Source organism: Gavia stellata, chromosome 8 (assembly GCF_030936135.1).
Source record: "Gavia stellata isolate bGavSte3 chromosome 8, bGavSte3.hap2, whole genome shotgun sequence".
In the NCBI taxonomy this organism is placed as follows: Eukaryota; Metazoa; Chordata; class Aves; order Gaviiformes; family Gaviidae; genus Gavia; species Gavia stellata.
Genome location: NC_082601.1, coordinates 26,681,087 through 26,698,544, shown reverse-complemented (window position 1 = coordinate 26,698,544; position 17,458 = coordinate 26,681,087). Strand labels below are relative to the sequence as shown.

The 17,458-nt window shown below is 36.7% G+C and overlaps 1 protein-coding gene across 1 annotated transcript in view; it reads left to right on the top strand.

Moving 5' to 3' along the window:
* TTN (titin) overlaps positions 1-17,458 on the top strand; it is a 243,708-nt gene that overhangs the window by 147,192 nt on the left and 79,058 nt on the right. Inside the window, exons 132-163 of the mRNA XM_059820083.1 lie at positions 39-305; positions 812-1,078; positions 1,174-1,313; positions 2,170-2,296; positions 3,048-3,190; positions 5,665-5,788; positions 6,663-6,929; positions 7,077-7,174; positions 7,326-7,494; positions 7,587-7,853; positions 8,007-8,273; positions 8,365-8,643; positions 8,750-9,158; positions 9,262-9,386; positions 9,482-9,748; positions 10,373-10,642; positions 10,746-11,048; positions 11,171-11,473; positions 11,826-12,013; positions 12,101-12,215; positions 12,798-13,082; positions 13,376-13,527; positions 13,665-13,812; positions 13,946-14,123; positions 14,215-14,336; positions 14,435-14,722; positions 14,816-15,112; positions 15,247-15,433; positions 16,010-16,125; positions 16,218-16,517; positions 16,761-17,060; positions 17,153-17,258. Coding sequence (XP_059676066.1) covers positions 39-305; positions 812-1,078; positions 1,174-1,313; positions 2,170-2,296; positions 3,048-3,190; positions 5,665-5,788; positions 6,663-6,929; positions 7,077-7,174; positions 7,326-7,494; positions 7,587-7,853; positions 8,007-8,273; positions 8,365-8,643; positions 8,750-9,158; positions 9,262-9,386; positions 9,482-9,748; positions 10,373-10,642; positions 10,746-11,048; positions 11,171-11,473; positions 11,826-12,013; positions 12,101-12,215; positions 12,798-13,082; positions 13,376-13,527; positions 13,665-13,812; positions 13,946-14,123; positions 14,215-14,336; positions 14,435-14,722; positions 14,816-15,112; positions 15,247-15,433; positions 16,010-16,125; positions 16,218-16,517; positions 16,761-17,060; positions 17,153-17,258 — 6,874 coding nt within the window. The remainder of the gene's footprint in view (positions 1-38; positions 306-811; positions 1,079-1,173; positions 1,314-2,169; positions 2,297-3,047; positions 3,191-5,664; positions 5,789-6,662; positions 6,930-7,076; positions 7,175-7,325; positions 7,495-7,586; positions 7,854-8,006; positions 8,274-8,364; positions 8,644-8,749; positions 9,159-9,261; positions 9,387-9,481; positions 9,749-10,372; positions 10,643-10,745; positions 11,049-11,170; positions 11,474-11,825; positions 12,014-12,100; positions 12,216-12,797; positions 13,083-13,375; positions 13,528-13,664; positions 13,813-13,945; positions 14,124-14,214; positions 14,337-14,434; positions 14,723-14,815; positions 15,113-15,246; positions 15,434-16,009; positions 16,126-16,217; positions 16,518-16,760; positions 17,061-17,152; positions 17,259-17,458) is intronic.

Genomic DNA, 17,458 nt, shown 5'->3' with positions numbered 1-17,458 from the left:
GATAACATTACTATTAATGAAATGTTATGTTGTTATAGGTATCCGCCTGAAATTCATTACTCCTCTCAAGGACGTAACAAAAAAGGAGCGAGAAACTGCAGTATTCACTGTGGAACTCTCCCATGAAAATATCCCTGTTGTCTGGTTCAAGAATGACCAGCGATTACATACCAGCAAAGTGGTTTCAATGACAGATGATGGCAAATTCCATACACTCACAATCAAAGATCTTAATATTGATGATACTTCTCAGATTAGAGTGGAAGCTATGGGGAAATCCTCAGAAGCTAAACTCACCGTTCTTGGTAAGAACACCCAAAAGAATTTACATGATGTATATTATCAGAAGAGTCTTATCAATGAAAAATGATGATCAGAAAGTCTTGGGGTTAGTTTTGGTTTGCTTTGGTGGTTTTTTTTGGTTTGGCCTAAATCTACATTGTGATTTTTGACAATTTTACAATTTGTTTGTCTTCTTTGGGTCTCCATCTCCCCATTCACAAAGGATAATTAAAGTAACTTTAAAATTTCATGCAACTGTTGAAAAATTAGCTATTAGATACTTAAATGGTGCTCTGAAACTCCTAGAGCACCAAAACAATGTTGTCAGTAATATTAGTAATATGCTGAATCATTTCTTAGATATTTGTTGTTTTCTCTTTTTGCAACAGAACTGTGTAATATTTATAAGGACTGTATTTAACCCTTCTTGCAGGGCATAAACAACAAATGTATTTTATGGTAAGAACTAATTTTTCTTTCTGAAAGACTAAAACTTCAGACGGAAACATATCTTAACTTTTGCTTGCAGAGGGAGACCCTTACTTCACTGGGAAGCTGCAGGATTACACTGCTGTAGAAAAAGATGAAGTAATCTTACAATGTGAAATCAGCAAAGCAGATGCCCCAGTGAAATGGATGAAGGATGGCAAACCAATTACTCCATCAAAGAATGTTGTTATTAAGGCTGATGGTAAAAAGAGAATCCTTATCCTCAAGAAAGCTTTGAAGAAAGACATTGGACAGTACACTTGTGACTGTGGTACTGATCAAACCTCTGCTAAACTCAATATTGAAGGTATAGTTATTTTACTGGGCTGCTCTGTAGTAGAGGTCTTTTGGGGTCTGTTAGAGATTGAGGGAATTAATTACGTCTTTTTTTTTTCTCCCCAGACCGGGATATTGAGATTATACGTCCACTATACAGTGTGGAGGTGATTGAGACAGAGACTGCCCGTTTTGATATTGAAATCTCTGAGGAAGGTGTCCATGGCAATTGGAAGCTAAAAGGAGAACCTCTGACTGAATCAGCTGTAAGCAAATATTTCTGGATGTTTCTTATGTGTGTCTCAACAATCTGAGGGGAGGTAGGGTGTGAGGCAGAAAAAGGTGGCTGCAGAAACTAAATCAAATCTCTTTCTGCTTTCAATAAAGGTCACTATAATAAAAATACTGTTTTTTCATAAATAACTTTTAAAATGTAGTATAAACTTAGCCCAAAATATTATATAAAATAGCTAAATAATAAATGATTTTACATAAATAAGTACATTCTGTATTGCTAGTCCCTAACAATCATGTATCCAAAGTGCAAAGACCTCATGGAATTCACTTAAGCATAATGGCATTTAAAAATACAAACTTTGGAATGTCTGCATTTACCTTTGTTTTTTGAGTTATGTTTGGTTTAAATAGATGTAGATCACATTTTCAAACTCTTTTCCATTACTATGACAGCTAAAATTGGTTTAAAATGGTATAAGGCTTAATCAAATATTCTTAATTCTTTGCTGGAAGGTTCTGGAAAATTAAGAAACAATACAATCATGACTGGCAATAATTTGGCAAATCTTTGCTGTAACGGTACCAATGTGATTAATACACAAAGATCAGAAGTTCCATGAAAATCAGTGTCTGGATAAGAGAAAACACGAATGTGTTGCTTCTTGCCCTTTCTTTCTAAAAGGAAGCAGACTATATTAGGAAGAGATTTTGAAAGGAAAGGCCTATGAATGAAAGTTTGTAAGGTGTATTGTAGGTGGCAGTGGGCCTAAGTGTTGTGAATGCAGGAGGAGATAACAGATGCATGGTATGAGGAGAAGTAGGGGCTCATGTGGTGAGAGGCACAAAAAAAGATACTGAAAAATTGTTTCAATTCTCTTTTTGCAGGAATGTGAAATCAAGGAGGAAGGCAAAAAGCACTTCCTTACACTCTACAATGTACGCTTAGATCAAGCTGGTGGAGTAGATTTCCAAGCAGCAAATGCCAAATCTGGTGCTCACCTTCGAGTGAAACGTAAGTGTCTTTTAAACTGAAATTGATTAATTAAGTGAAAGCAAGGTATCCATTGCCTCTTTGGAACGGGTGGACAAATCTCTATACTGTATTGAATCTACAGCAATTCATTCTAGAACAGCAACTCAAGGATTAATTACTCAGGCCATCTTAATCTTTTAGTTAAGGAATGTCTATGTTTGTTCATATAGGAGAAATAAAAATATTCATATAGGAGAAATAAAAATAAGGAGATGGCCTTGAAGGTTGCTTCATGGCCTGGCATCATATGTTGTTAAGAAATCAAAGTATTACAAGCAAAGGCTTTACTGCATTAGAGTATCATGTTAACCTGAGAGGATGGGATGACAGTGATATCTGGGGATAGGGTGAAGAGCTTGATGGACAGAGACAGACCACACAGTTGAAGACCACTTGTTTCCCACTCCAATCCTAGCCCTCGCTATTTTGGAAAACACATGCCTTATCTAGCAAGAGGCATGCAAGGCTTGGCAGGGAGACAGATGCACAGCAACTTTCCCGCTGACCTTGTTCAATTTAAAGAAACACGGTCTGCAAATAGGAAATTCTAGGTGACCAGCCCTCCCCCTAAAAACCCAGGGTGGCCTCTTCTATTTAGGGAATTTAAAGAGCAGCATTGCGATGTCTGTCTCTCTTGAGGGAAGCCACCATGGAGATTAGTACATAAGGGCAGCAGCTCTCTCCTGGATAGAAGTGACTAATCTGAAAGTGATGTCTTCTCCTTACCAAGCTCGAGTAATTGGCTTGCTGAGACCCCTCAAGGATGTAACAGTGACAGCTGGGGAATCAGCAACCTTCGACTGCGAACTCTCTTATGAGGGAATCCCCGTAGAGTGGTTCCTGCAAGGAAAGAAACTGGAGCCCAGTGATAAGGTAAAGAAACAAAACTTTCTTTTTCCTCATGTTTCCTCCTTTTTCCTCTCTTTCAAGTCTCTTCCCCTTCTTTATTTCTCATTTACTCTCTGCCAATAGAAGTACTAAGGCACAGCAATACAGTAGTGCTGCTGTGCCGAATGGTAAATCCTCACTAAATCAGAGATAGCATTTTTTTCCACAGAAATTCCAGTATTCTGGAATACTGCAAGTGTTTATCATACAAAGGGAAACTAAGGATCCGAAATATCAATCATTACAACACTGATTTTGTGCCTGATTCTGTTGGAGACTCAGCCACAGGGGTGCTGAATGATTCTTTTCTCTGGTTAATTGTAGTTACAGTGAGAGGGTTTTGAAAGGTGCTATCAGGAAATGCTTTTTTTCTCCTGAATGCTGAATTGCAGTCTAATCCTGCATATAAGGGGATTAAGAGGATTCAAATTCCATTTCAGGCATTTGCTCTGGCTCTCCAGATAACTTTCTGGGCAGATTTGCTTGTCAAGCACTTCTCACGAGCTATTTTTAACCCTTCATCAAGTGCTGGCTCTTAACTCTGAGATCTGAGCAGCCTGGAATGCAGTCAGTTTAATATTTAAAGTTAATGGTAGGGGAAATACATAAAGAAACACAAAGAAATACATTAAGAAACATAAAAGATAAATGAATATCACTGCTTTTAAGACTTCTTTTTCACACACTAGGCCTAAGGGAAATAATGCAAATGAAAATACAAATTGAAAACTGCAGACTTTCAAGGCATTACATGACCTAGCAAAGTTTCAGAACCTGTAATAATGCTGTTAATAATACTTTGGTACAGATTTTTTTTCTTCTAAATACAATTTTTAACATATTATTTTCAGGTTTTACTAGCTCTTTCTGAGCTTCACCAAATTTGCCTAAATAAAAACTATTTCACAAAAAAATAGAATATAGAAATAGGAAAAGAAAAAATGATCGTGGCGATAGGTGACCCTATTACAGTATTTAAGGACAGATAAATGAAATTGAAACTCAGCAGATGAGACATGTAATAAATCAAGGTAATCACTTCTGAATCTAGGAATAAAAATATGGAAAGATATTGATCAGTGCAGTGGCTTGATAGTCAATACTGCCTGGCAAGAAAAATATTGTATGTTCAATATCCTGCATGATGGAACATTATTTTGTTCTTATCTGTCTGAGCTATCATTTTAATTACATGAAAAAGAAAATGTAGATTTTCATTCAGTTTACATATACAGTCAAAACTGTCATTTGACTTCAGTTGACATTTTATCAAGAAGAAATTCAGAGTAAACCATATATTTCCTTGATGCATCACTTTCTGCCCATTTAAAATAGCCCCTTGAAACACTTCTACTACTGTCTTCAAGAATCAACCTAATTATACAAGTGTTTCATTTCAGCTGTTTTTATTATTTTACCTCTGTGGCCGGCATTCAGCTGTACACATATAAACTTTATTGAAGTGACAACTTTGTTTATCTTTACTGCTGATCTTCATCAAATATATATTTGGCTTCATCTCAATGTCTTTCAGATGAGCATTCACTAGAGGTAGTTTTCAGGGACACAATGACCATTTGGGAGGAAGGACAGCCTCTTAGTTCCTTCCTTCCCTCTGAAGCAAAAGGGACTGCCTTCTCAAAAGTTACTTAATCTTTTATGCTTCTTCCTTAGCAGAAGTTTGCTTTTCTCCTTTATTTTTCTAAACCAGCATCTACTACTTGATCACATACTTCTCTGAAAATAAATAAACAGAATTCTTCAAGAGCTATGTTAAAATTTACGGCATGAATGAGTAACAGACCTCTTAATGGTTGCAACGCAGGATGTATCCTTGAATCTCCCAGGTCCACTCCTAGAGAAAAGGGATGTTTGTGTAGGAGTAGCCCAAGTCAAACTCATGATTGCAAAGTAGTTTCAGCAATAGATCAGCACAGAAATTTTTTTAGGCAGAATTTTTAACCAAAATTTAACAATAGAAAGTCAAATTGGCATTTACAGAAGAGTGTATGAGGAGCAGCACATCTTTATATCTCTCTAAAAGTTTTTACTTTAGATGTAGCCAGGAGTAATACCAACTTTTCCCCATAAATTTACTTACTTCGCTATTTATTAGTACCTGTTCAAAATAAACATGATCTCAAGTCGGCCTCATTTTGAACTTTCATAGTAGACACAGGTTTTCTAATACAAGGACACAAATACCTTAAAACATGGGAAAACTTAAAATTACTATTTCTTGTAAGTGAAAGGACAAAACAGAAGTGATTCTCAAAATCCTCAAAGCATTTGTGTCTTGAGTTATATCTAGTATATACGAAAGGAAATTATTGAAATTTTGTATTAAAATAAACAACAAAACTCCACAGATAACAATAAATAGCAATGCTATTTCATTAAATATTTCTTATATATTTGTTGCAGATATTTACAAAGGGTTTTTTTATGTCCTTTATAAGGTCATGACACGTGCAGAAGGGAGAGTTCACACACTTATTCTTAGAGACGTCAAGTTAACAGATGCGGGAGAGGTATCGCTGACAGCAAAAGATTTCAGAACTCAAGCAAATCTTTTTGTGAAAGGTAAGTCAGTCATTTTAATTATACAGTAGTCAGTGTTAATGGTCCATTCATGATTCACCCTGGAATAGGATGTTAATATACACCATATATCAAGTTAGTAGGATCATACATACAATATTGGACCGGTAAATAACTTTCCTGATTAAAAAAAGCCATTTACTTAAAATCTTTATGCTTCACAGAAGAGCTGAGGAAAGGGGAAAATACTGGAAACGTGTCAGACATGGGAGATGAATCAGTTCATTAGGATTTCCAGGGCTTCATTGCAGACTTGAACACTCAATTCGCCCCAAGATGACCTGCAAGTACTGGCCTTTATGGCTCCCAATGTTTTTTTTCTGTTCTTTGGAGTATCCAGAAACCTATGAGAGCACAACTACACCATCAGTCAAGTGACATAACATTAGCTGTATACCCACTTGCACTGCTTGCAAGCTGTGTATGGCTAAGAAGTCAAAAAACTGCACACAGTTCTAACTGATTTAGTAATTCAAGGAAAAATTTTAAAAATCATTCCTTACGTTAAGAGTATAACTTCAGAGTCACTGAGATCACATGTGTATAGTTCAGCTAAACAAACTGAGTTGCAAGGCTTTGTGATGATTTGTGAGTAAAAACCCCATGGACAAGGAAATCATTCAGTCTAATCTTACAGTAGGCTGAAAATGAGAAAATTAGCTGAATTAACTGAAGATGTCTGGGCATTAAAAGTAAAAAATAAAAAAAAAAAAACCTTCAGCAGAGCCATCTAAGAGCCTTTTTAATTATTCAGTCAAGGAAAATTAGTAAACAGTATGGGACAGTTCTGCACTAGCAGAGAGCTGGCTATACTGGCTATATGATCTTTTCTAACAAAAATCTATGTTTCATTTAGAACCCCCAGTTGAATTTACTAAACCACTTGAGGATCAGACTGTTGAAGAGGAGGCCACTGCAATACTGGAATGTGAAGTTTCCAGGGAAAATGCAAAAGTTAAATGGTTCAAAAATGGAGAAGAAATTCACAAAACCAAGAAGTATGATATCATTTCTGATGGCAGGGTCAGAAAACTTATTATCCATGGCTGCACACTGGATGATGCAAAAACATATACCTGTGATGCTAAGGATTTTAAGACATCATGTTTTCTCAATGTAGAACGTGAGTCATTTACAATTTTCTACAAAATGTCTAAGTGCTATAAATGCTATGTAGTAGTGTTTATGAATGGCAATAATATCAATGTCAGCAATTTATTCTTCTCTACTGGAGACTTCACTCTACTAAAAATTTTCTTTTCTCTTATAGCTATTCGTGTTGAGTTCCTGAAACCCCTAACTGACCTTGAAGTTAAAGAAAAAGAATCTGCTCGGTTTGAATGTGAAATTTCTCGTCCAGGTGTCAAGGTCAATAGTAATACTTTTCAATCTGAGTAACTCTTCAACTAGAGATTTTTTTTAAATTGACAACTTTATTGGTTGTTACAAAAGAACACACAACTGAAATCTATGATGAGTATGTTAATATTAATAACCATGTTGATTTGTTCTAAAACAGGTGAAGTGGTTTAAGGATGGCATTGAAATTAGAAAAGGCAAAAAGTATGACATAATTTCCAAAGGTGCAGAACGCATCCTTGTTATCAGTAAATGTGTCTTCGACGATGAAGCTGAATATGCCTGTGAAGCAAAAACAGCTCGAACTTCAGGCCTACTTACGGTGATAGGTAAACAGAGTGTTTTAGAATCTAATCTATGAACAAGAAAAAATGTGTTGTTGATGAAGGACTTTAATCATCTTTCTAAATTCTTGTTGCAGAGGAAGAGGCTGTTTTCACAAAAAATCTTCCTGATCTTGAAGCAAATGAAAATGACACTGTAAAATTGATCTGTGAAGTTTCAAAGCCTAATGCCGAAGTTACTTGGTTTAAAGGAGATGAGGAGGTGCCTGATGGTGGTAGATTTGAACACATTTCTGATGGCCGAAAGAGAATTCTTCTCATACGTAATGCTCATCCTGAAGATGCTGGCAAATACACTTGCAAGCTCCCAAGCTCTAGCACAACAGGAAAACTTACAGTACATGGTAAGAGAGTTACTTTGGTGGCCTTGTTTTCTGGAAAAAAATTAAAAAATAAAAAAATTTAAAAATCAGCAAGAATACACAATTTGGTTTATTCTCTTCATAAGTAAAAAATGAAGTAAAATCATACATATCTACAAAAATGTTTTCTTTCAGAACTTGCAGCAGAATTTCTTACCAGACCACAAAATCTTGAGGTGCTCGAAGGAGACAAAGCTGAATTTGTCTGTTCAGTATCCAAAGAGGCAATTACAGTACAGTGGCTGCGGGGTGACACAGTCATGGAGCCTGGTGATAAGTATGACATCATTTCAGATGGCAAAAAGAGAATACTTGTGGTTAAAAACTCTATTCTAGGAGATGCAGGAAAGTATACTGTCATGGTTGGTGAAGCTAAAGCTACAGCACGCTTAACAGTGATTGGTAAGCTTTATTTTATCAATGTGCAGGTGCATATTTTGTTGCATTCCTTATACTACATGATGTCCTATTTCGTTTATTTTCTCAATTTCAGAAAAACTCAGGATTATAACTCCCCTTAAGGACCAAGAAGTTAATGAGGGTCAAGAAATTATCTTCAACTGTGAAGTCAATAAAGAAGGTGCCAAAGAGAAATGGTACAAAAACGATGAGGCAATATTTGATAGTGCAAAATACATTATTGTCCAGAAGGATTTAGTTTACACTCTCAGAATCAGAGATGCACAGTTGAAAGATCAAGCTACCTATACCATCTCACTGTCAAACCAGAGAGGTGAACACGTCAAAAGCTCTGCTGCCTTAACAGTATTAGGTAAATAACTTGCACTGTATTAAATTTATTTCATCATCTTACATTCAGTATCACATTAGGATCATGAGGATGTAAATTAATCAGTTTGGGTATTTTGTATTAACAGAGGAGGATCTCAGAATTGTTGAGCCCCTTGAAGACATTGAGACCATGGAAAAGAAAACTGTCACGTTCTGGTGCAAAGTCAATCGCCTTAATGCAACCCTCAAATGGACAAAGAATGGTGAAGAGATCACATTCAACAAGCGCATTTTGTACAAAATTGATAAATACAAACACTCACTCATCATTAAAGACTGTGGGTTTATAGATGAAGGTGAATACACTGTTACTGCTGGACAAGACAAATCTGTTGCAGAGCTTCTCATTACAGAAGCACCAGCAGACTTCATTGAACATCTCCGGGACCAGACCGTTACTGAATTTGATGATGCTGTCTTTACATGCCAGCTTTCCAAAGAGAAAGCCAGTGTAAGATGGTACAGAAATGGAAGAGAAATAAAAGAAGGAAAAAAGTATGTATATTTTATTATGCTTGTAAGCATGTTTAGCATATTAACTTTAATTTGTTGTTTTGTCTGGAAACTAAAATACTGCTTACTTTTCTCCCCCATAAAGATACCAGTTTGAAAAGGATGGAAATCTGCACAGATTAATCATAAAAGACTGTAGACTGGATGATGAGTGTGAATATTCCTGTGGAGTGGATGACAGGAAATCTAGGGCAAGACTTTTTGTTGAAGGTATGAGTACAATCGAATAGGATTTATTTCTTCATTATTTAGTAATAATAGAAACAATACACAAATAACACCAAATGAATTGACATTTATTTAAGAAATCCCTGTTGAGATCATCCGACCACCACAAGATATTTATGAAGCTCCTGGTGCAGATGTCATCTTCACGGCTGAGCTGAACAAAGATGGTGTGGAGGTCAAGTGGTTGAGAAACAACATGATTATCGTCCAAGGTGACAAACATCAGATGATGAGTGAAGGAAAGGTGCACAGGCTGCAGGTGTGTGAGATAAAGCCCCGTGACCAAGGGGAATACAGATTTATTGCCAAAGATAAGGAAGCTAAAGCTAAGCTTGAATTAGCTGGTAAGTTGCTTGCTTTGTGTTTCTTTTATAAAATTTTAGATTAGTGAATTAACTATTTAAAAAAATTGATTTTTGTTCTTTCAGAGAGTTGAATTAAAATGAATACACAATCAGGCTGAGACAAGTGCAAGTCTGTTAAACTGTTTGAATTATAATTCAGGCAACAAACTTTTTATTCTACCATGCTGATTCAGCTGTTGAGGAAAATATAGGTCACTTTTCAGTGTCTATTCCAAAGAGCATGAGTTGAGCTTAAAGGAAACAGAACCTTCTCATTAGTTCACTGCAGATCTAAAACGTGAGAATTATTTGGCCTACTCATTTCAGTCATGTAAGACATTTAATTCCTAATTTGTCTATTTTACAGGATCAGACCAAGAAAACACATTATTAAATTAATGCTCAAAAAGCAAATCCCTCTTCCCTGATTTTATAGGAGGACACAGTATATACACAGCCTACTTTTCTTTCTCTGGAGCAGTACAATGAGTATATGAAGGATTTGCTTAGAATTCACACAACAGCTCCTTTTACTTTTCTGTGTTAGCTTCTTTGTTGACTACACAAATATTATCAAATTTTTTTTATATGTAAGTACTTACTTGTCACATTGATCTTCCTTAGCTGCACCTAGAATCAAGACTGGTGATCAAAACCTTGTGGTTGATGTTGGGAAGCCTTTAACTATGACTGTTCCATATGATGCCTACCCAAGAGCAGAAGCTGAATGGTTGAAAGGGGAGGAAGGTCTGCCCACAACAACTGTTGATACAACAACTGACTGCACTACCTTCAAAATTTATGAAGCAAAGAAATCAGATAAGGGAAGGTACAAGGTTATACTTCGAAACAAACATGGCCAGGCAGAAGCATTCATCAATGTAGAGGTCATTGGTAAGTACTCCCATAATTAAAACCTAGCTTACATTTATTTAAGCCAGAGGGGGGAAAAATAAAAAAAATGCAATGCCCTAAAATATTGTCATATCTTTGTTAGATGTTCCAGGTCCAGTTAGAAACTTGGAAGTCACTGAAACTTATGATGGTGAAGTTGGCCTCGCCTGGCAAGAACCAGAAAGTGATGGTGGAAGTAAAATAATAGGCTACGTCATTGAAAGACGTGATATCAAGCGTAAGACCTGGATTATGGTCACTGATCATGCTGAAAATTGTGAATACACTGTTACGGGACTTCAAAAAGGAGGAGTTGAGTACCTCTTCCGTGTTAGTGCACGGAACAGAGTGGGCACTGGTGAGCCAGTGGAAACAGAGAGACCTGTGGAAGCTAAGAGCAAATTTGGTGAGCAGAAGTTATGAAAAACTCAGTGTTTGATGACAGTGTGGGAAAAGCAGTACAAACTCTAACAATAGCTAAAAACCACATACCTTGTTTTTCCTTTTTCTCCCTAAAATAAAATTCAGAAGTTCCTGGTCCTCCTCAAAATGTAGAAGTTACCGATGTGAACAGGTTTGGGGCTACGCTTACCTGGGAACCACCTGAGTATGATGGAGGATCTCCAATTACTGGCTACGTTATTGAACTGCGTAACAGAGCTTCCATCAAATGGGAGCCAACTATGACCACTGGAGCTGATGAACTGTCAGCTGTCCTGACTGATGTTGTGGAAAATGAAGAATATTTCTTCAGAGTAAGAGCTCAAAACATGGTTGGAGTTGGCAAACCAAGTCCTGCTACACGTGCAGTAAAAATTATGGACCCAATCGGTGAGTACACAAGCACTGATTGTGATTGCATTATGAGACAGGAACATTTTGGCAGTTTATATATTATGTGCACAGGAAAGTTCAATTGAGAATGATGTGTGCTGCAAATACCACATACAGTTAGATTTTTCCTACTTTTGTCCTTCAAACATATCAGAACTACCTTGCTACCGTTTGGTTCAGTAAGAACTCAAAAAATTTTTGCTTTGAAATTAAGATCCAACCTCAATTTAAAAAACTAGTTTAGAAAGAGCTATGCAAAGGCTTTAAAAAGAGTACTTTAAGGTATAGACAGCTGATAAACAACTCCTTTATCAATTGTGAAAATGTATTTCTCTCAAATTATTTTCAGAGAGACCAAGTCCTCCCATCAACCTTGATCATTCAGATCAAACTAAGTCATCAGTGCAGCTCACATGGGAACCTCCTCTCAAAGATGGAGGAAGTCCAGTGTTAGGCTACATTGTTGAAAGGCAAGAAGAAGGAACAGACAAGTGGATTCGCTGTAACCCAAAACTAGTACCTGCTCTTACTTTCAAGGTAAGATGTTTTGTTCATCAACAAAGTGCTCAAAATGTGTAGATCATCTTTAATATGAGTTACTAAGTGATTATTTGTGCTTTTTAGGTAACTGGATTGAAACCAGGATCCAGTTATTACTACAGAGTCTCAGCAGAAAATGCAGCTGGTGTGTCTGACCCAGCAGAGGCTATTGGGCCATTAACTGCAGATGATACTTTTGGTAAGCCGTATGCTATTTATTAAAGATAATTAATCAGATAAGACACAGAATTAAAGTGAATCTTGTGGGTTATGTGGGTAATATGTATATTTTTCACTAGATAATTGTGATGCCAACTAGTATAAAGAGCCTTAGAGCTCTGAGATTCTGAGCTATTTCTCCTCCATTACAAATTCTGCAGATAATTAGCTCTACTATTAGGTAGAGACCTATTAGATTGACTGAAGAGCAAGGCATGACCTTTTGTCTCCTGACCTCGATTTGTGGAAGGTGGGAGGTAACAGAAGGAAAGAAAGGCAGAGAAGACCAAAAAAAAAAAAAAAATCGAAACAGGACAGAGTTTTTATATTAAAGGGTAAATTAGATCTCCTACTTGATAATGCTAAGCTGCCTTATCATCTCAAATATTTCTAAAAAATGTTTAGCCAGGAGTGGTAGGGAGTGATAAGCTACAGCTAGGCCTAGACAGCTCCAACCTGCAGGCTGAGATACAGTCAGAATCGGCCTCTCAACACAGCTGTCATTAGCCATATTCAGAACATCTGAAAATATTTCATTGAATCCATTTTCCACTTTTTCCAGTTGGACCTACAATGGACCTAAGTGCATTTAAAGATGGGCTGGAAGTTATTGTTCCAGAGCCAATCAAGATCCGTGTTCCTATCACTGGCTACCCTGTGCCAAACGCCACATGGTCTTTCGGTGACCAAGTCTTAGAAGAAGGTGATCGTGTAACAATGAAGACCACTGCCTCCTTTGCAGAACTTGTAATTACTCCAAGTGAACGTCCAGACAAGGGAATTTATTCTTTAACACTAGAAAACCCTGTGTCATCTGTTTCAGGAGAAATTAATGTTAAAGTCATTGGTAAGCAGGCATCTATATATTCTAGCAATAACAGTCTATATTTGTCTTGCTAAAACCTAATTAGGTTAATAATGTGAAATCACATGACTTTCAGTAAACCAAATATATTAAAATATAACTATATATATAATATAACTATATAAAATATAACTCTTTTCTGGTTTGCAAGATCCAACTTTGCTGTTTAAGGAAGAATGACTAAGAAGAGTAAGTCTTCCGGCAGACAGATTACATAAAAATCATCTGTCAAACTCTGATTACAAAATAATTAACACAATTTCTGTGATTTCTAGCTCGTCCAAGTGCACCAAGAGAGCTTAAAGTTTTAGACGTAATCAAGAACACAGTACAGCTGTCATGGGAACCTCCAGAAGATGATGGTGGAAGTCCAGTTACTGGCTATATAATTGAAAAACGTGAAGTAAGCCGGAAAACATGGAACAAAGTAAGTTCATTCTTTCTCATTTCAATTTCTATTTGCTATATTGTTACCACATGTGTTACTGAATTTTGTGTCTTATTTTGGTAATTGCTCTTTGGAAATAAATTTTAGAAACACATTGGAACCTTCCTTCTCTTTAGGTTATGGATCATGTTGTTGACCAAGAGTTCACTGTACCTGACCTGATCCAAGGAAAAGAATATTTATTCAGAGTTTCTGCATGCAATAAATGTGGCCCAGGAGAACCTGCATATATTGATGAACCTGTAAATATGTCAGCACCAGCAAGTGAGTCAACTGTTTCACATGGTTGATGATTTTCTGTTTCTGAAATCTTGCTGATTTTCTTCAAAGTAAGATGTAAAAAAAAATCTTCCTTAGACTGGTTTCTAAGACCCCATATGTTTTTAATTTTTAATAGCGGTGCCTGATCCACCAGAGAACGTTAAATGGAGAAATCCAACATCAAAAGGAATCTTCCTAACATGGGAGCCTCCCAAATATGATGGTGGCGCCCGCATTAAGGGTTATCTGGTAGAAAAATCCCAACGTGGCACAGACAAGTGGGAGACATGTGGGGAGCCTGTTGTTGAAACAAAGTAAGTAAATTAACATCAGAAGGTATATCCTTTCAACTAAATGAGCCATCCTCACCACTTCAATTTTTTTTTTTTTTTTTTAAACAAACAGAATGGAAGTAACAAAACTCAAGGAAGGAGAGTGGTACGCATATCGGGTTAAGGCTTTGAACAGAATAGGAGCTAGCAAGCCAAGTAAGCCAACAGATGATATTCAGGCCATTGATGCAAAAGGTAATTACTTCAATCACTGAATTACAATAGCTGCTTTATTTTTACCAGTCTCTGAAATACTGTTTCTATAACAACATTTTTATTCTCTCCTAAATCAGAGGCTCCAGAAATTTTCTTAGATGTGAAGCTTCTTGCTGGACTTACTGTGAAAGCTGGAACTAAAATCGAGCTGCCAGCTAAAGTAACTGGAAAGCCTGAGCCCCAGATTACTTGGACCAAGGCTGACAAAATTTTGAGACCTGATGACAGAATCACCATTGAAACCAAACCTAATCATTCCACAGTCACTATTACAGACAGCAAGAGGAGTGACAGTGGAACATATATTATAGAAGCTGTAAATTCCAGTGGACGTGCTACTGCTGTTGTTGAAGTTAATGTTCTTGGTATGCATGTATTTTATGTTATTTCTAAAAATCATTAGTAATGTACTGAGGTATGCAAGCAAAAGTTTAACATTCACATCTTGTCCTCTACAGATAAACCTGGTCCACCAGCTGCATTTGATGTATCTGAAATCACAAATGAATCTTGCCTTCTGACGTGGAATCCTCCACGAGACGATGGGGGTTCTAAAATTACCAACTATGTCCTTGAGAAAAGAGCTACAGACAGTGAAATATGGCACAAGTTATCATCAACTATTAAGGATACAAAATTCCGAGCTACCAATTTAACTCCTCATAAAGAATATGTGTTCCGAGTCAGTGCTGAGAACATGTATGGTGTTGGGGAGCCAGTACAGTGTAACCCCATCATTGCAAAATATTCATTTGGTTAGTTAATTAAATTAATGTTAATTTTTTACAATATTTTAACGGGGGGGGGGGGGGGCGGGGAGGGGAGCATATCTGTGATGGTTTTGTGTTTTGTTTGTTTGGATTTTTTTTTAATTTATTGATTTATACAGATCCACCAGGCCCTCCAACTGGTCTCAAGCCTACAGAGATCACTAAAGATTCAGTCACCTTAACATGGAATGAACCAGATGAAGATGGTGGCAGCCCTATAACTGGCTACTGGGTTGAAAGATATGACCCTGAGCAAGATAAATGGATAAAATGCAATAAAATGCCAGTGAAAGATACAACACTCAAGTAAGACTATAGTCAGTTTAGTCTGAAATAGGTCGCAGAGACATAGAAATGTAACAGTAGCATTTTAAACAAGTTTTACATTGTTCTTCCTATTTTTTCCTTGCCTCCGTAAGTTTAGATCCAACTAATACCTGGTAGCATACTTTTTTTGATAATTAGTTCTAAAGAAGAATGTTTTTACAGAAGAGTGAATGATCTCTTTTTTTTTTTTTAAATGTTACGCTTAATAAATTCTGTGCTATGTAATTATTTAGACATTCTAAAATAGCAGACTTAGCCATCTCAAGTATCAATTTGCCAAAACCCAGGGATTTTTTTTCTCCTGATACTCATATTAACTAACAACAATGAAACATGCAAAAATGCAAGATGGCTCTCAAAACATTGGTTTCTGTGTCATGGTGCACCATTTTACTGTTCACAATATACCTATTTTGAATGTTCACCATTTCATAAAACATCATTAGCAGTAATTTGGGTATTTTCAGATTTTCCAAGTAAGAGTAGAGAGAATAACATTTTAGGCATGAGTTAATGCATGGATTAGGTTTAATCAAACTTGATTTCTATTTCCAGAGTTAAAGGCCTTACAAATAAGAAGAAATATAAGTTCCGTGTCTTGGCAGAGAATCTTGCAGGACCTGGAAAACCAAGCAAGGAAACAGAGCCAATCTTAGTGAAAGACCCAATTGGTATAATAAACACCTTTTTAATGGTTTAATTTAACAACAACAAAAAATTTCTTTGTTTTCAATTACACAATTAATATTGGACTCCTGTCTAGATCCACCATGGCCTCCTGGAAAGCCAACTGTGAAAGATGTTGGCAAGACATCATTATTCCTGAACTGGACAAAGCCAGAACATGATGGCGGGGCAAAGATTGAATCTTACGTTATTGAACTATTAAAGACTGGAACAGACGAGTGGGTGAGAGTGGCTGAAGGAGTTCCCACAACTGAACATTTCCTCAAAGGGCTTATGGAGAAACAAGAATATTCATTCCGTGTAAGAGCTGTGAACAAGGCTGGTGAGAGTGAGCCCAGTGAACCCAGTGACCCTGTGCTGTGCAAGGAGAGGCTTTGTGAGTATTGTTTCAAAACATGCTGCTACTGCAAATACATTGTCTCTGTCTTCAAAAAAGCTCCACATCTGCCTGTCTCTGTAGGTACCAAATGAACTCCTGGAAGGCTTATGAAATATTAGAATCTGCCCTGCTTCAGCTAAGAAAATACAAACTTTTAATAGTTTTGGTGTATTCCCTGTCTTCCAAGATCTTTGACGGGAAATACACTAACCTGTTTTACCTTCTTCTTCTATTTTACAGATCCTCCTTCACCACCTCGGTGGCTTGAAGTTATTAATATTACTAAAAACACAGCAGATCTTAAATGGACGGTACCAGAAAAAGATGGGGGGTCCCCAATTACCAACTACATTGTTGAAAAGAGAGATGTAAGGCGAAAAGGCTGGCAGACAGTTGATACGACAGTGAAAGATACCAAGTACACAGTGAGCCCATTGACTGAAGGCTCATTGTATGTGTTCCGGGTGGCTGCTGAAAATGCCATTGGACAGAGTGACTATTGTGAAATTGAAGATTCAGTGCTTGCTAAAGATACTTTCAGTAAGTTTCAGGTTTGCTTACCGAGTGATCAGTAGAAACAGCTCATATGTAATGGATTCCTATTCTTCTAATATGTGTATTTTTTTCTTTAGCAACCCCTGGGCCTCCCTATGCTCTTACAATAGTTGAAGTGACAAAAGGTCATGTTGATTTGAAGTGGGAACCACCTAAGAATGATGGTGGCAGACCAATTCAAAGGTAAGGTCATTTTAAGTTTGTGTAGTGTTTCCTGTAGACGAAGATCTTTTCATGAATGAAGACATTTCTCTCAAAATGTTTAAATTTTAAATGGACAACTTTTATATGAAAAAGAGGTGTATGGATGTAAAAGAGAAGCCATGTGGTCAAAGCAATTAAGGGTTTGATTTTAAAATGTGGAAATTACGCAAATATGAATA